This window comes from Zonotrichia albicollis, chromosome 3 (assembly GCF_047830755.1).
Source record: "Zonotrichia albicollis isolate bZonAlb1 chromosome 3, bZonAlb1.hap1, whole genome shotgun sequence".
NCBI classification, from domain to species: Eukaryota; Metazoa; Chordata; class Aves; order Passeriformes; family Passerellidae; genus Zonotrichia; species Zonotrichia albicollis.
In genome coordinates, this window is record NC_133821.1 from 63,592,870 (window position 1) to 63,617,972 (window position 25,103).

Here is a 25,103-nt window from a genome sequence, read left to right on the forward strand (position 1 = left end):
CTTCCTGTGCTATTATACAACAGTGCAGTTAACAGATGTACTATTTTGCCTTCTTATGAAATAGCCACTGATAGGGAACATGTCTGTTGTAAATATTACTCCTCTTTTTGATCTAAATAAATATGATGGCCTATGAAAAAATTATGTATGAAAAATCTCTTTTATTAGTTCTTTAACAAGATTACCATTAATAAGAGTAAAGAAATTAAAATTGGGGAAGCAGACCTAATTGTTTTTGAGGTTTTATTAAATATAGTTAGCAATTTATTGGTCTCTGCTTCATGATTTTCTGTTGGTTTTAAAAAATCATAGCTGGAGAGAAATATTACAATATATGGATGTTTACACTCAGTTTACACTGCTGAGTAATGTGCATTGATATAGTTTAGGCTCGTTTATGACAGTTCCATGTAAAGCATCCTTTCCATATGACATTTAGAATAATTTAAATGAGAGCTGCATAAGAAATAAACAGATAATCTCTTTGATCAGTTTCAAGTTTCTTCAAAAGATGATAACGGTCTGATAACACCAAAGACAAACTCTTATCTGAAGCTGGCTCTCTCTGTATTTAGCAGCAAAATAATTTCTAATTTACTGAGGGCTATTAAGGGAAAGCAAACCTAGAACTGAAGTACATGAGATCCTTTCACGTTCCTTCTCTGCTTTCTTGAGTTTTTTAGAGAGGTAAGAGCCCCTCTAATACTTTCTCCATCTTCAGTCTGAAAACCTGGGAAGTGGTAATGACAAAAACCAAAATAAGAGTAGGAAAATTTCTGGAGAGAAGCAATCATAATGCCATAGTAATACTGTGATATGCAGATTGATTAACTTTTTTTTCAGCTAAATACATTTAAAATATGGACATCATGATATGATAGTTATCCTTTTACCATACAAGGTCAATAAACACTTGTTTAAAATATGGCCATTTTTACTGTAGATATTTTGTGCTTATTTTTCAAATTGACTATGGATTAACGTGCTGACCTTGGCATTAATATAGGCGTATTATAGACAGGAAATTCCTGAAGTAGTAGTTTTATATTAATTATAATACTACTTTATTTCAATACTATATAATGTTTTGCTTTTAGATGAAGTACATGTTTTGACTATGTTCGTAGCTGGACAAACCCTGCTTCTTGAGAAGAAAGCCCTTTGCAGGGAAGCACAGTGTGCTTTTACTCCACTGCATGTATGCAAGTTTGATGATTGAATGTCAAGCATTTTATAAATCAAACCAGTATTTAAATTGTATTTTCCTCTGAAAGATAATACAATTTCATGTAAAGGCAAGCTCTGGTATTCTGACATGGAATCCATGTGCATTTTCTGGGTTATTGTTTTGTTTCAGTGTTTTCCACTCAAAAGAAGATGTTTGCCTACCTGTATTCAATTTGCCATACTTGTAGGTGCTATTTTTTTAGTTATTTATTTTGCATATTTTGGAAGCAGATACAAGCAATGCCTGCAGTGAGTCAAACAAAATTTCATGGTTCTCAAAAGAGCTGTCACTGTGTTGTAACTGCTGCTACACCAAGGACTCGGTTCCTTGAAATGTAATACTAATTTTGATCGCACTGTGGCTGCACGTGTTCCCTAAACATGTAAGGAAAACAATTTATCAGAGCACTAATTCCAGCAGAGTAAGTGAACACACATCTGTGTGGATACTGTGGGAGATTACTGCTGAGTGGTATCTCGTACTGAAGGTCATCAGTTAGATTTTCTGGTAAAGTATTACTCTTCCTGAGTTGGCATCAGAACCTAGTAGTTAATAATTGCAGGTAACCAACAGAAGGAGTTGGTTAAAAAAAATGTATGATCCATATAGTCATTTCACAGTTGTCTGCTTTTAAAAACCTTTTTGAAGTAGATAGAAGACTCTGCTGGAGCTGTAATGGAGTGGACTTTTGCAGTCAATAGGCTAGGCACCCAGCCAGTTTGTAATTCAGTGAGACACAGTACATTATCTGTTTTGACAGTCTTCATGGCTAAATAGTCTGGCTCTTTGTAATACCTAACTGTGTTTATAAATAGAAATAAAGAAGTAAAATGGCTGATCTTGACAGCAAACTTCGGGTATGGCCAGCGTTCACACTTGCTTCTTCCCTTCAGTGGAGTAGGAAGAACAAAGTAAACTGATTGCGTTAAGTCAAGAACTTGAAAAACATCTCCAGCATGTGTTTTCCTTGATGTTTCAGTAATCCATGAAGAAATGTGATGTTCATGATCTCTGCAGTGAGACTTCTAGAATATATTGGTTTTCGCCCCAAGAAAACAATTATTTTAGTGGCAAGATGGTGGACAGCATTCACAAAGAGCTGTACTTAGAGTAGTGGCTGTCCAGTTTGCATGTTGTGTGGGGAAGGATGGGACAGGAGGAAGTAGTTCTTGTTTCTGATTCCTATTTCTTGCTCCAGATAAAGTGTTTTAGTAGATAGTTTTTATAGTGAAATATAGGCACAGGGCTGGACCCTCAGTATAAGTTCCAAAGGTATCTGTGGGCTCTCTCCTAAACTAGCACAATTTATCAGGATAGGTGGGCGTAATACTCTTTGACATTGTCACTAATGTGTATCTTCTTGAAGACAGGAATTACTCTTTAAGCTCAGTTTGGGTTGAAATGGATGTAGAAGGTGCATCTGTTAGCAAGTAATATACTCTGATACTGCATAAAAGTTGATACGAAGAATTTGTCTTTACTTTCCACTGTATGTTACAGCAAGTAGTCCCAAAAGTTAAAAGCTGGACTGGTAAAGCCCTTCTTGGTTGTCAAGCTGTGAGTGCTCATCTCACACAAGAAATTGACTGAGGTCACTTAAATTCTGCAGGTATGTGCCTTGCAGGAGAAGTTGGGATTCCAGACATACTTCTTTACCTTACTATATCCAGTTCATTGTTGCTTTATTTTCATCTCACTTTATGGTCTGCTCCTTGGAAATTAGTTTTGTGTGAGAGCTGTGCTTTCCACTTTAGCCAGGTATCTAAAAACACTGTGCAGTGTTGCACCTGAACCTCTGGTGGGTACAGGCATAATCCAAACCTAGCTTTGCTGAGTGTAAACAGAACAGCCCCTTATGGTGCTCAAAGTCCAGGTGGACTCAACTCAACTCTGCATTGAGTAGTTGGCCTTGAGTTCATGACGTGGAAGGAAGGATCCAATGCCCTGGTCAGGCTGTTTCATATAAAATTTGTAACACATCTCTGAGCCAGGATTCCTGGCTGATTCACAGCTAGAGGTTGAATGTGACCCAGTCTCGCTGTTAGTCAGAAATGAATGTCTCAAGATGGGCATGCTGATAGGGGCTGCTCAGCAGCTCTGCTCCGAGACTCCGGTGGGAAGTTCCTTGTTGAGTGGTTACAGGTGGCCTGGACTGCAGACGTTCTTGTTCTATTGCAGGGGTGTCTGGGCCTGGTGCTGCAATGGGCTACTGCCAGATTATCAACAATTGGGCGTGGCCTAAAAGCCTCCAACGTTTATAAACATTATCTGGGTAACCAGCTGGTTTTTTGTATTGTGAAGAACTGGGCAGAATACTGTAAAATATTTATTTACAAAGTGTTTTGGGAAAGAGTATGTATTCTGCAAGTTGGAATTAGAGGTACCTTACATAAAATCAGACAGTAACATCAGGTACATTTACTTGGACTAATGTTCTTGTACTCTAAGATAAAGTTTTAAATCTGTGTGGCATTTCACTGTGGCCAGTTTATGTGGTGGTAGACTCATTTTCTTAAGAAACTGTTCTGGTTCATGTTACACACACATTGGTTTACATGTTAGCTAACAATGCTGTGTTGCTGTTGTCACTGTTGTGACAGTAAGGCCAGTTTCTCACCAGGTGATGATAGGAGACTCCATCACAAGTATCCTCGTGGCAGCATTTTCAGCTCATTTGGATGAGAATGAAACCCTGGTTTGCTTCAGCTGGCGCGTGCAGCCCCTTGTCAACACTGCAGTGTATACATGATGAGTTTCTAGTTAAAATCATCTCATCTGTGTGCAAAAAGTTGTCTGGTTCAATGATATACATATCTCAATAGATAAGAGTGTCCATTTGTTCACCGTTTACATCATATGAGCAAAGCAGGATCTGCCTGGGTTGTTCCCAGGGCTGCTGGGAACTCCCTGCCTCCCCAGTCTCTGACACGCAGTTGATTATCTTGTTAACATGTGCTGGGACTGCCTGTGGAGTTCTTTTATCGATGCCTCAGACCTCTGGTGGAGCTGGGACTGCCCGGGGCGGGTTCCAGTAGCTATCAATCAATGATCTCATCTGTACAGAAACTAGCTGGGGAGTTCCCGGGACTGCCCAGGGAGTTCCTCTGGTGACTCAGCACGCCCAGCATGTGCAGGGGCACAGCCCTTGTCCCCAGCCGCATGACAATTACAGCTGCTGTGCTAATTGGGAGCGCACGTGCATGTACCCACCCGGAGCATGGAGGCAGGAGTGTTGGGAAGACCAGGAGTTTTGCAGTGGCCAGTTGATGCTTGATGATTTCCTGGTGTGTCCTGCTCTGCTGACTAATAGGCTGTGTTCTTTGGTAGGCACAAATGCCTTTTTTTTTTCCATGCCAGGCTGCCATATTTACAAGCTACTACAAAGTGCTTTTCCTGCCATGGAAAATCAAAACCACCTTGCTCACTGCTACCAGAACTAGGCTTCAGCAAAGCTTTCTTTACTGGAGTGATTTACCTGCTACTACAGGTGTTGTTTGAGCCTTCTGTTTCTTCGAGAAGAAAGAGCAGCCTATTGTTGAACTTGTCATGCTTACTGACTGAAAAAGATATTAATTGCTGATGGAGAATATCTAAATCTCATGGGTTTGGAACCTGGTTTAATATCAGGTAGTTGTCATAAAGTGGCTTCCCCTAATATGTAAGGAGATGTAAATTTAAACTTCCATATAGTTAATCTCTTTTTTCTTTTGCAAATGAAATGTAAAGTAGTGAGTAAGCCAGAAGTACAATAAACAGATATGTCAGAAAGGTTAGTTTGGAAATTCAAGAAACAGTTAAAGTTCATTACAGTAAGAAAGAGTGGGACAGGTTTGAGCTGTGTCTGTTCATGAGCAAATAAGGAAGGATATGGTTCTATGCTGATTTTTTTTTCAGACCACTCTCTCCAAAGACAGTCTCCAGGTAGCAGATGAGGTTGTTGTGCTGCTTCTGCTCTTTGATCTGTCCTACAGGCATGCTGAGAAGCCAAGTGTACACCACGTTGACATTGCAGTGCATCAAACTTACTCATATGGAGCAAAACAAGAGGAAAAATTAAAAATACGTATTTACCCCTAGTGTTGTTCAAAATCAATATTTGCTGTATGAAATATGATGTAAGAGCAGTGAAGTTGGGCATGGTATAATGGACAAGAAGATCTCCAAAGGTATTAGACACCTTGGTAACTCTAGTTTTTTTGGCAGAAATAGATCAGCTGGTCAGAATTATAGTATCTAACTATTAAAGACGCAGTGCACTAAAGAAGGTCTTTAAAAACTCTGATCACTGTGAGCTACATAAGAGGAGAAATATTTAGATTTACACTATTAGTACATACATACCGAAGTATGGCTGCATTTGAAAGGAATGAAATGTGTGCATTGGAAATGGCTGTTTCTATAAGAGTGAGTGTAGGTGTGTGGAAAATAACCTTGATACAAGCCTGGAAAACTGCCTAGGGGTCAGGACACCTGAGTTCACCCCTGGAGTGCCTTGCTGCCTTGGCCAGCTCACTTCTCCCTGCCTTGCTTTCACCACCAACAGTCAGGAAACAAATCCTTCATTTCCTCTGAGATTGATTCATAAGAAAGACAATGAAAGCAGGGAAGTGTTATCATCTGTGGTTGGAATGCCACACACCTAGTGAACGCTTAACCCCCGCTTGTACTTTTAATTTAAATGCAGTTAGTTTATATCAGGGGTTTTCCCATGGTTTCTTTAGAGATGTGAGATAATGAGGTTTTTTTTTCTCCCAAAATGCAACTCTTTAGAACAGTGTCTTCCTTGGAGTGCTGTGTAAAGAACAGTCTTGTTTGTAAGGACAGTATAACGTGTTAGATCACCTTTCATTGAACCACATGCTTTATAATTATGTTCAAAATTATGTCCTGTCTTTTCTTCAAGTGGAGCTTGAATAGCAGCATCCTTTGCTGTGGTCTAAATTGCAGAAAATCCTTATCTTAGTAATAACTTTATTTATGAATATACTTTACCTGTCATAAGTTATGCTTCAGCTGCTGCAGCAGTGTGCAAAGGAAGAAGAGTTTAAGCAAAAGCTGAAGATGAGCCTGATCAGAGATTTGAGCTGTTTTCCGCAATATGAGTTTGCAACTGACTTATTTGTGTATTGTTGGATAAATGACAAAGTGGGATAAAGCCCTCAGTGTCTCCTTCCCTTACCTTCCCTGGAGAGAAGGAGAATTGCCCAACTTAGATGCATATCATGTAAAGCCTGTCTTTCTGGACTGATGTGTGGAATCATTCATTACTATTATCACAGTGCTCAGGAAACAAACCTTTAAAACCTTTTATTTCCTAAGCTACAGTAGGACAGCAGTGAGGTTGCTGTGTCTCAGAAGATTGTAGTGACTTTTCCATTTGCATTTCCAGATCTGTCCCCATGTTGCTGAGATACATTTGTAATGGCCTTATCTAAATTCAGGAGTTTAGAAGGCAGCTATTACCTTATTCATTAAAAAGGGAAGAAATTAAAAGCAAAATCAGTTACTCTTTGATTAGTCAAAATTGCTTCCCTGTAGTGGTATTCAAACTGTATTTCTAAACATGAAAAATTTGGTGCAAGGCAGAAGTTTCTGGGGTTTTGAGCAAACCATTTTTAAAATAAAGTTTTGTACTTAATAAAATACAGTTTCTTTTTGGGGGTAGCTAATTTACAAACTGCTTGGGGCTTTCCAGCCATGGGAAACCCTATCCTAAAGCTCATTGTAGCACAGACAGCTGTAGAACAAGTCTTACCTTCTTAGCTAGCTGTCCCAAACATTGTCTAGAGGGCTGCTTTTCCTGCCTTAACTGCAAGGGCACTACTGCAGAGTGTACCAATCATGCTAAAATGTGTAAAATGATCCTTTATGCCAAAATAATGACATAACCTTCTGAGCAGTGTATAATCCTAATAGGATTAAGCTTTACTAAAGAAAAACATAAAATATATAACTTAATAAAATGATAATCTATTCTGAATAAACTGTATTATACATGTTTGCTGAATGGATTATATAAATTTAATGAAATTACACTGTCTTATAAGCAGGATACAATAAGTAGTAATGGCAGCTTTTCTATAGACAGTGTAAGAGAGCAAGGAAGAAGATGGGGATTATTAGAAAATGAGTTTAGTCAAAACAATTAAAAAGATAAAGATAAAAATAGAATAATAATTTCTTAAGTACTGCAACAATAAGCTTCATGCTTCTTTGAGTGTATTAGCCAAGATCAGAGTAAGATATATGAACATCTAAGAAAAAAACTGACATGATGTTGGAGAGGAATGACACAGCTGATATAGTTGCAAAGGATTTGAGAAAATGTAGTACTTTCTCAGCATCTGTTCAAATTCTTATTCATATTTCTTTAGTACATTGTCCATTCCATCTCTTCATTGGATATGTGCAGTGGATTGCAGGCTGCTAGCACTTTTGAGCCAGATGGCATACACTCTGTCATGCCGAGATCATGTTAGAAATGTCATCTATGCAACTCAGCTGAGATAGAGTAGCACTTAAAAATGAATTCCTCAGTTGTCCACTATGGATTTTTTTTTCTGGTGGTATTGCACCCATGTAAAAAGAGTAAAGATGCTTCTGTTGCTGTCGAAGACTATAACATTTCCAAATTTTTTTGCTAGTGTACCGAATTTAGGTTTAATTTGCTGTAAGGAATATTTGTCCTTACAGAAGTACTTAAAGTATTATAAAAACTGCTTTAAAACTATGTTAGCACAAATACATTATTTCAAATTTTACAAGACAGTCAAGAATCATGTTAAAACTGAATGGTCTAAGTTAACCTTTCCAGTCAGAGTAACAGAGTAAGGGATTTTCCTGGGTTAAGAGGAGGGAAGATGAAAAGACAAAGGAAGAGCCTGTTGAGCTGCTTTTTTGTCTGTCCAGATTAAAACACATCTTGTATTCCAACAGACATAATTTAAAAGGCATCTCTTGTCAAGGAAACACAAGATCTTGTTATCTTACACAGCTTAGTCCCCGTTCCACACCTTCATAATAGATGCTTAATCACTAGGAGTTGAACAGTGTAGTACCTATAAAAACTAGACCCAAGAGTCAAACAATTTTTTCTTCTATGCATATTCATGTCTTAGTTGATTTTATTCTTTTGTATATCTATATAATCTCAGTGGTTTAAAAACCCATCTTTGGTTATATTTGGACAATGCCGGTGGGCTTCAAAGAAAGAGACCACAGGAGGTTATGTAGATTGTGTAAAGGATTATATTTAAAGGAGTCCCTTGACTTACAGAATGCAGTAAGGGATTAGGCATGTTTTATAAGCTGATTCATATCTTATGACTAAACATGAAAATGAAGGTAAATTTCCTACTAAGGACTAGTCTTCATTTGCAACATGCTGGGTACAAGAGCCGTCCCCCCCCAGAAGGCTGCAAAGGGAGATATGAGTCATTAGCTTGGATGAGGACAGTGCTGGACATTTATAAGGCTGTCCCTTTATCCAGTTACTGAGGTTCTAATGTCTCTTCTGATAGAAATGTCATGTTTTACTAGTTTAGTTTTTAGTTCTAATATGTGTAAATAAAAGAGAAAGGAGGGATAGGAGAAATACTTTAAGGTTCCTAACCAGTAAACAACTCAAAGTAAAATAGATGGCATTTGTGTTAACTATTCCTTTGGCTTATTCTGTTTTCGTTGCCTTGTCTGTTACTTTTCTTCTGTATATGATGTATTTGTTTTCTGAGATTACTGGCTTTTGATGGGCCAGGGGCTCATCCTTTACTATATTGAAGTGACCTATGATGTTGAAATCTGTTTAAGAAACAAAGCAACCTAAAACAACCATGGCACTTGCAGCTGGTATGGAAAAAAGTTGCGATATAAGCTTGCCTGTTGGCCTCAGCTTACTGTCAATGAATCTTCTGGGGTGATGCTTCTTTTTTACTTCTGACCTTTGAAATGCGAGTACTTTTCCCTATTCCTTGCACAGAAATAATGATTCTGAGTAGCACACTGTACTTTTTCATGGTTCTTGCACCCTAATTAATTGTAAATTTTGTGGTTAGATGTATTAGATCTATTTACAGTGTATAGTTAAATACTAACTTTAGTATTTAAAAGGCTCTTGGTTCTTGCATTTTTTTCCTTTGTCTCTCTTTCATTTGTCTGTAGACACAAAGATCTGCCTTTTTCTTATTTGAAGTCTGTGGCATCTCTGATACAAAGACTTCACGTTGTAATGTTGTCCAGCTTCTGCTTGCTGTCATAACTGACAAAGATACAGCGACAAGAGAAGTGAGAAGAATAAAGCAGTGTGCCTGTGGGTAGTGGTGGAATGACAATGGGCAACAACAATCAGTAGTTCCATACAATCAAGAACAGTAACATTTATTAAGCAGCTACAACCCATGACTTCATTTGAAGCATTTTCTATTAAAAATATCTTGTTATTCTCCATCTCTCATCCTGGACTTCCTCTGTATGTTGCAAGTACAGATAACCGAGCTGTTGTTAAGGATGCAGGCTGTCCATAGGTGCCTGCCCAAATACTCAACACCACTTGAAACAGTCATCTTAATTGCTGAAGCATAGTACATTTGTTACAGCAAGTGATGGTGTCTAGAGGCTGGAGAAATTAAAGCTAAGGTGACGGTGAGCAGTATTAGATACTCCAAGGTTATAAATAATTTTCTTTTGTTTGAAGAGGAAAATCAGACCATGTTCTTTATTTGACAGATTGTAAAACCTGAAATACAAGAAAAACTACAACTTTGAGCAATTTGATTTTGCATGCTGGTAGAGCTGAACTTCCATCTTCTTGTGGAAATACAACATGTGTCTCAAGCCTGAGTGGTTTGATGGGTCAGGTTATGCCTGTTCCCCCACTGTGAGCTGGATGGCCTGTCCCAAGGGGGGTGCCCGATGCCCTGAGGCTGGGACTGCCCCTATGCCATTGGCTGCCTGGCTCCTGGCTGGGGATGGGATGTGCCCTGACTGCCCCCTGCCAGTCCCTGCCCCCATGGATCAGTAGGGCTTCCCTGACACCCTTCTGTGAATTAGTCATCTTATCATGTGGGTTATGTTTGGTTACTTAGTGCTTTTTTGTTACTTCTTGCGGATTTTGTGACTGTCGCTCCCATGTTTTATTCTGGCAGTGCTGTCTTTCTGCCAGCCTAGAGTGAAGCCTTATTTTATGGAAGGTCATGAAGTAAGTGCTGTTAATCTCTAAAACGATAAGTGTTTTTAAGGACAGTGGTTTTTCATAATCACAGGTAGGCAGAGGAATAATTACCCTTGAATGGTATTAGTGCTTGCAGAGACTTTTCCAGTTCTGCTCAGAGCTCAAAGGAGTGCTTCTGATTATGAGAGTGAACTTGAAAGAGAATGAAATTCCAGATTCAGTGAATTTAATGAGGGATTTTCTGCCTTGTTAAGACTAGTAACAGAATTTTCATAATCTCAAGAGATCTTGTCCACACTATGGAACTTCATGGCATGGGGGAGAAGGGGGTCTCCATGCCCTGGATATAGATTTATGAGGAAATAGGTTTTCTGTTTGACTCTTAAGAAGTCAAATTAGGGGTAGTCTGAGGAGGTCATTAGCTGCAGTCCTTGTGAAAAAACTGTCTTACTGAAGCAAGTTTTTATTTTCTTTTAGTAGTTAGACACATACAATTAGTTTATTCCATGTAGTTCAACACATCGCACTGTTTGAGAAGGTTTCTGTGCTGCTTGGTTTCATCTTATGTTTATAGCTGTTTTTCACCTGCAGCGACTTATCAAGTGTTTTCTCTGCTCTGAGTTTTGTTTACTGACATCCTTTACATGGCCATTGTTATTACTTGTCATTACATTATCACAGTTTAAAGGTACTGTAGTATCAACTCCAGTAGCAGTGGCCCCTTTAGGCTTCTAGGAGAAAAAGGATCAGCAGTATTTTATACCTGTTCAGTTATTTTCTTGGGATTGCATACTCTGCTCATAAGTTTCTGATTCTATCTATACTATTTATCTATACTGTTACATGGTACAGGGAAGCTCTCTCTGTTTTCTGTCAAATTTGTCATTTTCTAAATCACTGTTTTCCTTCAAGCTCTTGTTAGAGGCAAAAGTGGAAAGTATTTCCTCTGAAATACTGTTCTTGCTTACATTTCCAAGGGGAAAAAAGTCAGCTGTGTTAAACAGCTTGAGGATGTTTCATGTATAGATTTACCACTTGCAAATTTTCAAAATAATAAAAATAAATTTTCATAATAATTTTTTCTTTTGAAATCTGAGGTAACACCAGGGCACCTTGGAGAACGTTGTTTAGAGGGAGTTTCTGTTTCCTTGCTGTGCTTTTTTCATATTTGTTAGACAGCATTCATACTGAGGAGCATGGGCTTTAAAACTTTATTTCATACAAAAAAACACCAGTAGCTGCACGCTGTGCTTTTCCTATGCCAGACCCACAAAGGATGTAAATAATCACTGATTCTGTTTAATTAATGTTGCTGAGACTTGTGCAGCTCTGGAGGTCCTAACTCTAATCCCAGGTGTTGATAGGTGTCAGAAGAGTTTTCTTGTGCAGTCTAGAAAGGAAAGGAAGTAGAATGAATGGAGTGCATGTATGTACATTATTTGTATGACTAAGCTGTAACTGTTCCTCCTTGAACATTGTACAAGTTTTCATTTGCTCTGAATGTTCTCAATGAGGATGTAATTTTCTCTTTCCTATATGGATTTTTATTTGTTAATGTTTTTGTAGAGTAGTCTGCTTCATACCTACCCTCTGAAATCTTTGGGTATTTCCCTTCAGGGGTTGTCACTCCTAATTGGGATTTCATTCCCAATGATATCATTACATTTTCTCTGGAAGCTCTGTGTTCATAAGAGGATAACAGGGAGGGAAGTTGCTCTGTTTGTGATTGATTAGTGGATGTACAATCTCAATTCCCTTGGAAAGTGGGTGTGTGATTGTTTGAGTCTGTGTTTCTTTGGAGAGGGACCATTTCAGGGAATTGTAGCTAGAGCTGCAAACAATCCATTAGTCACTCTTCCAAACTCTGCCAGCATAATGCTGTTCCCTGCAGTACATTATTGAGTGTTTTGTCCAATATTGGTTTGAGTGACTCAAGCCATGAGGCTTCCACCACTTCCTCTGAGAAACTATTTCATGGTCTGACGGAGCTAACTGTTAGGAAATATTTCCTGGTACTCAGCCTAAACTTTTTAACACCCAGATTGATCTCATTACTGTTAGCTATACTTTTTTCCCATCTCCGTCTTGTTTGGCATTCACACTCTTGAGTGAATAGTAGATGGTATAATATCTCCTCATAAGTCAAGCAAATGCATAATTAGTTCTTCTATTTCAGCTCTCCAAATAGGCCATCTGTTTGGTGGAAAACAGGGCTGAGTATGGGAAGATTTTTTTTCTACTAAGTACTTGTTTCAAACAAATAATATGAAAAAGTGCATTAGGAGTTCTTAGTAGCTCCAAGAAGCCCCAACTTACATTTAAAAGGCTTTTCAAAAATTATGTGGAAGATTGTAACTTTTCCAAGCAGTCATTTGAAAAAGTAATATCTCTTTCTAGTGCAATATACAGCTCTAGCACTAGTAGTCTGTCACATCACACAGCTTCAGGGAATGTTTTGTAATGTTGCTTCATCTATTTATCAAGCGAATTCTGTGTAGCTACAGCCTGGAGAGGAGAAAGCAACGGCCACAGAATTGCAAGCAGATCCAGGGGCCATTTGAGTGTTTGTCATTCTCAGCTTTACAGCCAGAATTTACACGTGTTTGGGTCCTATAAAGATTGTTGAGGAAGGAAGTGTACTTTAATCCATCCAATCATTACAAATCTCTGGATTTCTTCCTGGTAGCCAACATCTGTTTGGTATTTCTCTCTGTCCATCCTTCCTGCCTGCATGTCTTGCCTTACTGTAGTGTAAATGCTGCAAAGATCTATGCAAATAATAAATTGTATTTTGCAGCATTTGGGTATATGCTGTTCTTATTTCTTATGAGTAATCTTCTGCTTGGTCAGTGGAACACTTAGTTTACAGTAAGACTTCTAAACTCCATGCTTGCTTTAAAATACATGAAGTATGAATTCTAAGCATACATGTGTTTATGTTTTTTGACTAATCACTGTCTAATTTGGGAACCAAGCCCATGTTTTGTTAATTTCTTACCTGAGATTACCTGATGTGTGTGGGTTTGTGACCTGGGCTTCCAGTTTGGGGAGTAAACAAGCTGCATGCACTTCCTCTGAACTGTACTAGAAAGGATGTGCAAGTCCTCAGGCAAGAGCATTCCTGAGCTAACTTATTACAGTTTTACTAAGCCAATTAAGGGAGAAAAACTCAGTGATCACATTAAGATTGAGTCAAGTTTGAACCAAATCAGTGGGTTCAGATGATTAAACTAACGATTTAATATCACAGATAATCTTATATTGCACATAAATACGTAAATGCAAAAAAGGAAAATTTGAAAAAAAAATTACAGACTGCCATCAGGAAAAGTAAGTGAATAACTCCTGCAGCTTTCTCGTTCTATCATCAGTACCTGAGATGAAGTAGAGATAGATTTGCTGACACCTGGGCCATGTGCTGTGTCTGTCAGGAATTCTCAGGCACTTCCTTTGCCTTTAGATGGAGTGTCTGAGACAGGCAGAATCTCCAAGAGAGACCTCCTGTCACAAGGGAAGGAAACACTCCTTTCTGTTTCTTTCCCTTCTCACAGGGCGCATTGCTCACTTTTCTGCCTCAGAGGCAATTGCTTTGGGGATGAGCTGTATGGAGTGACACAGGAAGGGGTGGCTGCAGTTCAGTTCCCAGCAGGTGACACATATCTGAGCTGAGGGTGGAAAGCCACCTCTGGAATGGTCCTTCCACTCACATGGATTCCCCCTATAGATGCACCACTTTGAAGCACACATGGCTTTTATGTGAATAAACTCTACCCATATTTAAGAGACTGATGTATTCCCACTCCCCATGTCAGTTCTGTGGCAATACTCCTCATGCATGCCTGTGTCTGACCTGCCCTCTGCCGAAGGGCTGGTCATCTCTGTTCAAGAGAAGAAGAAATGGGAGAAGGAGCACAGAAAGATTAAGATGTGTTCAAGAGTGTGTTTCCCTTCTGTGCAGGTTATCCAGGCTGTCTTTTTTGGGATTTGCGTCTTGACTGACCTGTCCAGTCTTCTCACTAGAGGGAATGACAGTCAAGAGCAAGAGAGGCAACTGAAAAAACTCATTTCCCTCCGTGACTGGATGATGGCTGTTCTAGCTTTCCCTGTGGGAGTGGTAAGTACAGTGTTAATCTGTGCATGTCTTTGCTAGCTGGGTGAACAGTGTTACTTACTGAATGTTGTCTTCTTGAAAAGTTTTCCCATCACTATATGAAAGACTACGCAGAAAGGTGAAAATGGGAGAGATGATTTTACTACTCTTCTATTTTTCACAGGTGTAAGGGAACAAAATATACAGTGTGTTGCTGAAATAATTTTTGTTTTGTTATAAAAAAGTCATGCTACAATAGGAGCTTGATTGTACAAGTAATTTTATATGTGTATTGTACCAGCAGCATCTTGAGATTCAATTTGGACTTTTTCTGCTCCACATGTCATCATCAGGAGAAGTGAAAGTGCTGACTGTGGCATGTTTTACACCATAATGACCTGAGGGAATCTGGGCTGTAAGACATTTTCACATGGGCAAGAAGAGAAGCAAATTCCAGGTTGCTCTTTGTTAATTCCACAAGGGATTCGGAGCTGGCAGAATAATGGAGGTAGAAAAAAGGGGTTTTGTTAGTAATGTTAAAAAGGACACAGAAGGTATGTGAAAATGTGGGATTGACATGTCTTTTAAAATAAGAAAAATATTCTTTGGATCAGATCTTGCTCTGTGGGGACATTGCACATCACTTTCAATGGCAAGAGGTGTTCATTGTCTTTACATAGCTAATAAAGCTGCTAAAAATCCAAAATTTTATGAGTTTTTACATGGAAGTGTCATTTATGTCGATCTAGTCCCAAGCTTAAGCTGCAATGCAAAAATTTGTGAACATTTTGTTTAAGTTATTGCTTTTATTGTAATTCAGGATCAATCTTTAATTCTCTTTTTCTTATTTCATTGTACAGTAGCTCAAAATAAATTCACTAGAAGCAGATTTTTTTTCATGGACTATTAGAAAGCTGTATGAGGTCTTTAAAGCTGTACTTTCACAACAGCTGATCACTTTCTGTCAGTTGACAGCAGCTAACATATCAATCTATCACTTATAATTTCATATATTCAGTGATGCTTCATTAGAATTTCATTTCACCATTTATGTGGAATTTCACAATACACGGAGAATGCTTTTGCAGAGTTACAAAAGGCAAAACATATGTGAAACACTGCAGGTACTTCTTTAATAAAAACCCAGCTGGTAGCCTTCCTTTATCATACTTGCTGGGCTGCCTTTTGGGAGCTGCCACAATTCATGTTGGGGTAGCAGACTGCAGTTTTCCAGCAATGGTAGAGGAGACTGGATCAGGTAATACAGCTAGTAGAAAATTTGTCCACAGACAAGTTTGCAAATATACATTTTATGGGTGCAGAGATTTATGTTGCGTTTGTGTTTTTAAGGGAGATGGGGAGTTAGAAGTAGTTGTGATTGTGATTGTGAGTAGCAACAGATGCTTTTCCTGTGTTGATAGTAGAAGTGAAAAAGGAGAACAACTTCCCACTATTTGTCTGTGTTTAACTATTTTAAGTGCCTTTTTCACTCTAAAAGTGCACTCCTTCACATGCATCAAAGCACACCCTCCTTGGGTCTCTCACACCTGTCAGGATTCAGGAATTCTTTCCTGCCGCTGTTTTAGCTCATACTGTTGTCTGTGCTCCTCCACTCCTGCAATGCTCTTGACCTTGAAACTTCTCAAGATCTTGGAGAATTTCAGCTTCACTTTGTCTTGGCAATTCTGAGGCAGGCCATGTTTCTCAGTACACAAAGACTCCCAGTTAGTCACTGCCTGCACTACAGGTGTTGTTGCAACGTTGACAAACTAGCAATTCCCAAGAGATGTGTCACATATCTGGAGATAGCTGCTTTCCCAAGGGTTTCATATTAGAACAACTTGTGTCTTAAACAAACATAGTAAGGAATTTCTATGCTCATTGCACAGATATGCTCCATTTCCAAGTGTTACCTTTGTGTGCCGAGGGGGAACAATTGTTTACCACTTTACCTCTTACTAAGAAATCCTAAAAAGGTTGTTTTCATTGCCATTTCTTCTACTGGCTACTGAGAGACAAACAGCAGCACCTCCTGACTTTACGTTGGTCTCAGCTCCTTCCTGAAACCTGATCCTCACCAGCAGCAGATCTCACCACACTGCAGCTGCCCCTTGCCAGAGCCTGGCCAGTGCCTGAGAGATTGCTAGGCACTGCAGGCTCTGCTTTGGTGGAATTACAGATAGGAAGAGTGCAGGGCGCAAAAGTAGCAAACATCTAAGGCTGATGTTGTCATCCAAAGAGCTATTTATGTAGAAGAAAATAGTGAAGTTTTGCTATGATGGAAGTTCTCATTAGAAGGAAGGTATTAAACACCAGAGTGTCTGCAGAAAAAAAAGTTAAAAGTTCCCTTGTTTCTCATATTCTTTTAACAGCTTCCTCACTCCAGAAAAAAAAAAAAAGGAAAAAAAGAAAAAGAAAATGATTGTAAATGCAAACTTTCTTTCCTTGAGACTCACCCACCTAGCTCTCCATGGAGCTTCTCAGTGGTTTCCAGTAGGGACACAAGGGAACCTTCACACATAAAAACTGGGCAGATATGAATAAAATCTTTGTTGGGTTTCTAATGTAACATTAGTGATCATGCTTAAGTATTTGTCAGTTACCTTAACATCTAAATTATTTTTATTGCTCAGTGTTTTGCACAAGACATGTTTAGGCAATAATGCAAATACTAGGGGAGCATTTAAAGCCTAATAACCGCAGCTTTTCAAGAGCAATTCACCACTTTTTTTTTCTATATTTCCTGCTGACTGGAGCCCTTGAGATGACTTGTTCTGAAAAACAGATGAGAAAAGGGGTATCCACTCACAAGTTAAACAGTGATGTGAGAAAAAAAATGTAACCAAGTTCTTCATTTTTAAGACTTCCTGAGAAACTAAGCATACAAACCATCTGGGAAATCTGACCACCAGCTTCTTCCCACCTTCCAAAGGAGGGAAAGAACAGCCCAAGGGTAAATAATCTCCTTTTGTAGCTTCACAACAAAGTAAATCTTGCAAACAAATCAAAGCCTGAAAAATCTGTGCAGCAAATCACATCTCTCCAGTGTTGTGATATGCATTGTGTATCTCCAGGGACTGATAAAATTGAATTGCCAACCTATATTTCACAGGAGAGTTAGGAAATAAACATAAACCTCTTCTAAGGACGTAATGGCTACTATTTACCTGTTGTTGCTTTTTGTAACATGACTCTTCAGAGAATCAAATCAGAAGTCAGCAGATTAATTTTCTGTGCAGTAAAGCCTTACACCACAAAAAGTCTGTGGGCAACACTTCATAGCCCTTTTTTAGTTAATTATAAACCTGCAATACTATTCAAATGCCTAAGAGACTAGGAGGTATCCACTGAAGAAAATTGCTTGCATAGGCATTTTAGAAGTTCATTACCAATTTTTATCTGTAATTACTTGGACTTGCTATCTTTTATCTGTGTAAAGGAGATATATATTGAGAGTAATTTACACTGCTAGAGTGATGTGAGACATGCTTAAAAGTCAGACATTACACCAGTGGTTTAGCTTATCCCTACTTTTTTTTCTATTTGTTTGACATAAATAATTAAGTTGCCATGTTTCTATGCTTAATTAGTGTTTTGGTTTTATCAATATGTTTCTTGTAATTTGTACTGAACAAAAGGAAGAAGAGATAAATCAGGCATTTCTGGTTGTTTAAGACTGTGTTTATTAAAGATAGGAAGAATAAAAATTGATCTTGTTACATATCAAAAGAGAGATTGCTGCCTAGAAAATCACAAACTCTACCACAGACATTTTATATCATGTAGCATCAACAGCTATGTTTGAATCAGAGTCTAAACTGACCAGAATTACCTCATTTTTTCTGTTATACTTTTATGGGTTCAAAAACCTGTGATACAAAGGAGAGAAAATCAGGCATGCTTTATTATTTCATGTTTCTTTGTGTAGTGGAGTCAAAGGAAAGTTGATCAGCCTTCTGAGGATCATCAGTTATGTTGATCTGTGATCTTATGCCAAGAGAAGATGTGTAGGCATTTGCTGCAGTTTCCTAGTTACCTCGTTACTTGACCAGACTATAGCATAATTTTATTTCCATAACTGACTCAACCATGCAAAAATCTCTCTTCTAGATTTTACCCTCATCTGTTGTGACAAGATGACTTGTGATGGGATAATTAGTGAGCAGTGGTCCAGTTGCCCCCTGAAGTCTACTCTCTGAGAGTGGTTTTCCCTGGGCTTTTCCCCCACTCCTTGTGATTCCTGTCACTGGTGCTTTTCAAATCCCTTTGGTGTATTGTGCTAGCTCTCAATCCCACCTAAAGACAGTACCATGCCAAGTTGTACCTACTGTGGTCTGCCTTCAACACCACTTTTCTTCTAGATGTAATATCTCTAACTGTTAAAGAAGTTCACAAACAACATATTTATACCCACAGTTAACCACAAGTGTCTTGGGAGATAGGTAGAAAGCTTACCTTTAATTGTACTTATAACAAATTGTCTCAGGGTCACAAGGGTTGGGGTTTTTTTTTCTTTGTCATTAGCCATCCAGGAAATGACTGAACTGTGCAGCCGAGCCAAAACCAAAAACACATAGTGTAGGAAAATAAAGTTCCACTGGGTTCGTTCTTCATTTGCATAATATTTCTTGGTTGGACTCATGTAAAAGTGTGAATTGTAAAATTCTTTTTGTTGGCTTTACTCTCTTAGTTTCTCTTTGCTTCCATTTGTAGTGTTTTCACAAAGCCACTTGATTTCTCTTTTGAATAACTATCCATTTCCCAACTTGTCCTTTAAAACTTTTCCCTTGACAGGGCCACATGCTGTGCTCGTGTCCTCTGAAGCTTCAGAGACAGAGGACAAACACTCAAGGAATACTTCCATAAGTGGGAAGACAGCAGTTTGTTTTCAGCCTTATTTTTTTTCTGCCACCGTGTATTTGTTCAGCAGTCTTTCAGATGCCTGTAATAAGTGAGCTATTCCATATTTCCAGGTTCCAAGGTCTTCTGACAAAACTGAGGTTTCCTTTGGTCTATAATGACTGGACCATAGATAGATAATCATTACAGACAGATAGAATCATTACAGATTCTAGGTAGGATAAGCTGCAAATGAGGGACTTTTCTGTTCTATATGTCACTTCATTTTATGTTTAACCCAGTACTCTTTTTGCAAATCTTTCAGTCTTAGGAGGCTCCTGTGCAAAGAAATGTAGAAAACAATTTCTAGTGCCTGTTTTCTTCTTGAATTCAAAGCTTTGAGTGTGTCTACAGAGGAAATGGAAGGGTAGCATTTGTGCCATTTTGCCTTAGGAACAAAGGAAAATAAAGTATTGGGCTCTCTGAAATTTTTGTTTCATATGAGCAGCCTGTTCAGCCTGGCATGTGAATATACTACAATGTCTGTCTCCATGGGGGTGATGAATTATGCCACAAGGAAGGCAACATGAGCACAAGAGCTGGAGTTCTGTTTGAGGCTTACGTAGGTGTGAGAGACCAGAGAAAATGAGTACTGGCTCAGAACAACTAAAGGAAGGGAGGAAGAGGGGCAGGGCAAGTCCTGCGCAGGTGGGATGTTACCACACCCCCTGGAGCCTCTAATCCAGACCCAGACTGGCTATTAGCACACACAGGTATAAAGACTGCTGGTATGAAAGAAAGAGAAATGGGGAGAAATTCTGAAAAGTGCAAGATCCAAAATGGTATCAGTTGGATGGGTAGCAGCCCATCAGAAGGAGGATCATCCAGCCCACGTCTTAAATGACCAAGTAGACTCTGTCACTCAATTGGCTATCTTAGCTGAGGAAAAGGAAACAGAATAAGAAGAGAAATTGAGGTATTTGTTGGAATGGCTGCATGTGAAGCATGGCCACTCTGGGATGAAAGACCTGTTAAGAGAGATGGTAAGTAGGGGATGTCCTGTCACCTGAAGGGCTTGTGAAACAGTCATTTCTGTCTGCTGCCAGTGCTGCACCCAGACTGGAGGAATACCCCTTTCACATTTCCCCCCTGCACCTAAGGGTGGGAAAGGAGTTGAAGGAAATTTGGCAGGTAAACTGCATTGGTCCTTTTAATTAATCAGGAGCAAAATAATATGTGCTGATAGGCGTACAAATAGTGTCAAGTGAGGTGCAGGCTAAAGCAGTGACATGATCTACAGGGGAAAGTACTGTGAAAGGATTACAATTATGATTGTTTCCTTCCTAATCCAAAATCAATGCAATCAGATAATGGCAGTCACTTCACAGCAGGAATAGTCCAGGATCGGGCAAAAACTGAAGGGATACTGTGAGTGTTCCATATCCCCTACACCACATCCACAAGCCAGTGGGATAGTAGAAAGGACAAATGGTCTCATAAAATGGATTTTGAGACCTCAGGATCCAAAGGTGCCTGATCAGCTGTGGGACACTGTGACCCATGGAGAGTAAGTGGATATCCATGACTTACAGCATTTTGTCCCACAATGCCTACCATGCCTTCCAGAAACAAAAAGACTGATGATCCCCAGAACCCCATATGTTTTCCTGGTCAGCCAGTACTGGAAGGCCTCCCAGCTATCGGGGAAGTCCTGCTGGTCCTAAAGACCCCCCTGAACATGCATGCATAGGTAACCAAAGATGCCCATGGCAGAGAACCACAAAATTAACAGCAGATGGATAATTCCTGCTTTTTAAAACTGGTCCAAGTAGGACTGCATTTTCTTTTGTCTCTCCTTCTACAAGCATTCCATACAAAGATGTGGCTGTGAGAAGATGAAGCGGCAACAGGACTGAAGATTTACACAGTTCTTTGCTGCAGTGACTGTTTGTACATGTTTTTATCTTAATATGTTTTGTGATATTTATATTCTTATCTGTTTTGCCTTGGTAGTTTTGCAGTATGTGTATAAATGTCACAAGCATTGTTTTGGGCTGTTTGTGTCTTCTCTCTGGTTGCCACAACAGGTGGAAAAGATTCCTTCCTGAATTTATCTTGGAAGCTCAGACAGGATTTCATATGATTATGAAATCAGATTTGTATACTCCTTCCTACCTCCTCAGAACAAGGTATAGAATTACTTTGAACCGAGAAAGAAGTGTACTTTGATGCCAGAGGAACCACATGTGGTGGTGGAAAGCGATGCATGAAGCGTGGTCGTACAGAGAAGGGGGATGACAGAGGCGGATGAGACGGCAGCTGGAAAGTTTTCTCCAGCTGTAAGCAAAGAAGTCCTAAGTGGTCAAGATGTCAGAAGAAAGGATTTTGGATTTGGAAACCAGTGAAGGGTTTAGTAAGTTAGGAAGGTATTTGGTTTGAACCCAGGACCCTGTCTAGAAAAATATGCCAAATAGATAGAAATGGCTCGAATGTTTGTTGTACCTTTAACCTCCCTGAGGCAACCAGACTCAGAACTTTCACTTGATGTAACTTTCCCATGGTGCACCCTGATATTCCCCCTTATCCTGGCATTTGGATCTCTAGCATTGTAATACGGTAATTGACTGTAATATGGACTCTGGGGACCCCCCGACACCACAGGATAAGGGATAAGGGTGGTAATACAGGAGATATGTTTGGGTTACAATGACACTTGGACTTGTGAAATTATCAGCTCCAAAATGCAAGGCTGCCTGTTGAAAATTTGACTTATCCTTAAGTTTTCTATTTTTTGGTGAGGTGTGCAATTACACTGCAATAGAGAATCTTAAATTGGACTCATTAGGCCATTTAGGAGCTCAACTTAGAAGTCCAGCAAGTATCAAAAGTTATTTTATAAAATTGTCTAATCCTCAATAAATTGTTACTAAATGGGCAAGAAATATGTGAAATGCTGAGCCTCACCTATAGGAAAATGCTGTTTTAAGCAGCACAAGCAAAAGTAAAGTAAATTGCCAACCAGTCTGCTGAACTCTTCCAATCACTGCAGCCAAAAGACTGGTTTCATGAACTCTTCCCCTCCAGATCCTGATTTGCATCTTTCTTGCCATCTCTGGAACTGACACAGTGAGGGATGAAGGCTTGCATAGTCTGGAATCCCTATGCTGACTGGACTTCTATTTTTGATTATTGAAGTAGCAATTGTCCTCTGTATGATTTCTTGTACACTTTCCTCTTTTTCCTCTCCTTTTTTTTCTTCCTCTCTCTGCTAGGTTAGAATCCCACTACTGCCATCATGGAAGAAGAAGATCTTGTTTCCCATTGTTCTGGTCTCAGTCACTGTTTTGAGCCTCGGGGTAGTGTACTTAACCAAAGGGACAGGGGCAGGGCGTGTCCTGCAAAGGTGGATTGTTGCACTGCTCCACCCCCACTGCCCTGAAGCCTCTAGTGCAGCCCCAGAATGGTTATTAACCACTGGGACAGCAAAAGTCCCACCAAAGGGGGAATGCCCTGAGAGACAGGGCAGATAAAAGCAGTTGCATAGGCACATGAGGTCACAGCCCACTGCTAGGACTTCACAGTAGCTGAAATCACACTGGAATTCAAGCAATGATTTTTAATATTTCTCTCTTCCTCCCCTCCTTTCTTCTTCTCAAAATCTGGGTAACTTGAGTTGTGTGGTTCGGAGTTCGCTAAGCCAATGCCTTGTGAAATGCTTGATTTTGAATGAATGTTACTTTAAAATTTGCCAAGTACCCTTACTTTCTACTGTTTGCGAATGAAAGTTTGTTGTTTAACCTCCTATGTTGTCTCATTTCTCCTGTGTGCTGCCTTGTGTATTAAAAAAGCATAACAAACTCATCCTGCAGGTCTGGGACTTTACAAAGAGGCAGTGTAAAGAAGCAGCTCACTTGTGTCATGGTCTAACACTACATGATGGCCTGGGATCTTAGCAGAGCCCAGCCCAAATAAAAAGTCTGCCAGTGGCAAAATGTAAGCATAGTAGAGGGCACTTAAAAGTACCAGACCAACAGTTGCTTATTAATCAAAGTAAACAAATTCAGAAGCAGCCAAAGTAACTATGTCACAAGCCCTCATTATAATTCCTTTTATCAGAATAGTTAATTTTTATAGTTCATTTTATCCAAATGAACTAATTGTAAAGAGTAAGGTGAACTGTTCAGACACTGGAAGGGATCTTCCCCAGGATGTTGTGTTAAGTCTCATACCAGGTCATCCTCTGGGACAGGTTAGTTCCGTGACACGTTTGGTTTTGCACACTTCCTTTACCTTATGTCTGCCTTGTGATAGTGCTTTGCTAAGCAGCATTTGCCGTCTGTAGCTCCAGATGGTTGCAACCAGCTAGGCTGATCCTGTTCCATCCATTGGCTGACTTTGGTTAAGGGACAGATGGCACGTCCCCTCTTTTCTTTTTACCTCCTTGACAAAGTCTATTGTTTTATTCTGCTCTACACAAAAATCACAGGTCAAAACATACTACCTCTGTTCTAGTCAGTGTAATAAAGTTCAGTCTAATCCTGGTGGATTTTTCTTGTTTTGAGACTTCCTTGGGAAAAAAAACATTATCAGTCTTGGTCTTCATGTGCCTGAGAAGATGTTTTTATGCCCCAGTTGATCTTAGCAGGTTCTCAGAGACCCACTGTGATAATACATGACTTCTAGGAAGCCTATAGAGAAGAGGATACTTTGCTTCCATTTTTCCTGCTGTTCAGCTGTTCATATCTTGGCACTTACGCGTCAGCAGGTGCGTAAAGAGCAGTGCTGTGCCAGCGCCTGGACTGACCCAGAAGAGAGATTTCTTGTGGGGCGCTTTACACTTGCAATACTTTTCAGGCTGTCCATCATAACCTATTTTTTTTTCCCGGCCTCTGTGCACTAGTCAAATAGTCCAAGCTTATTCTGAACAGGCACTGATAGCTGTCGTAACAGATGGACAACTGTGCTGGAAACCAAGAAACTATGTACTGTATGCACACTGAGGGAGCAGTGTACTGGTTCAAGTCATTCACATAACTGGCTGGCCGAAGTCTGCGTGTCTATGGTTGGAACAAGGTGCCATTGATTAACTGCAAACCTCAGTTTTAACTTTCTAAAGTCAGAAGCTAATGAAATAACTTAATGCCTACACTATTATACATGCTATTGATTTTTAGGATGTTCTATGCTCACCCCATGTTTATTTCACTGATCCTATAAATGATCTGTAAGATCATGAGCCACATCAGTTTGGACATAACTGAATACTTCCCTTCTATCTCAGTGAAAGTTCTATCTTTTGGCTCTCAATCTTTGAACTTGTATTTAGCATTTCTGTTTAGAGAGCCCCTGTAAATGGTCATTGAAAAGCTCCTGGCCCAGGTATTGGGTTTTACTGCTATGAACAATAAGCCTTTTTTATTACTAGAAAACTATTACTCAAATCCAAGGTAAGAAAGCAGTGGTGTTTTAATTAGAAAAATACTTACTTGCCACAGCTAAGGTAAGCTAAAACTATTATTTCTGTACATTTTTGTGGGTTTGTATTGTCTTTGATTTCAGACATCCGGAAAACTTGAAAGAATATGTGAACACTTCGGCAAAAATTTAGCCTACTGTAAACTTTATCTGATCCATTTGTCCTGGCCTCAGTCTACAGGAAATAATGGTTGTTTTCTGGGCCCCTAGTAAATAGCCTCTGAGAAGAACCAAACCAAATTTTATATTGACAAATGAGCAGGATACTAGACCTCTTCTCTGTGGATCCCAGTCCACCGAGAATT

General features: G+C 39.4%; 1 protein-coding gene across 2 annotated transcripts in view; it reads left to right on the forward strand.

Annotated features, from left to right (window-relative positions):
- Positions 1-25,103, forward strand: part of AIG1 (androgen induced 1) — a 123,171-nt gene that overhangs the window by 21,286 nt on the left and 76,782 nt on the right. For both annotated transcript variants that reach the window (XM_074537662.1, XM_074537663.1), the window contains exon 2: positions 14,353-14,508. In XM_074537662.1, the coding sequence (XP_074393763.1) occupies positions 14,353-14,508 (156 nt within the window). The remainder of the gene's footprint in view (positions 1-14,352; positions 14,509-25,103) is intronic.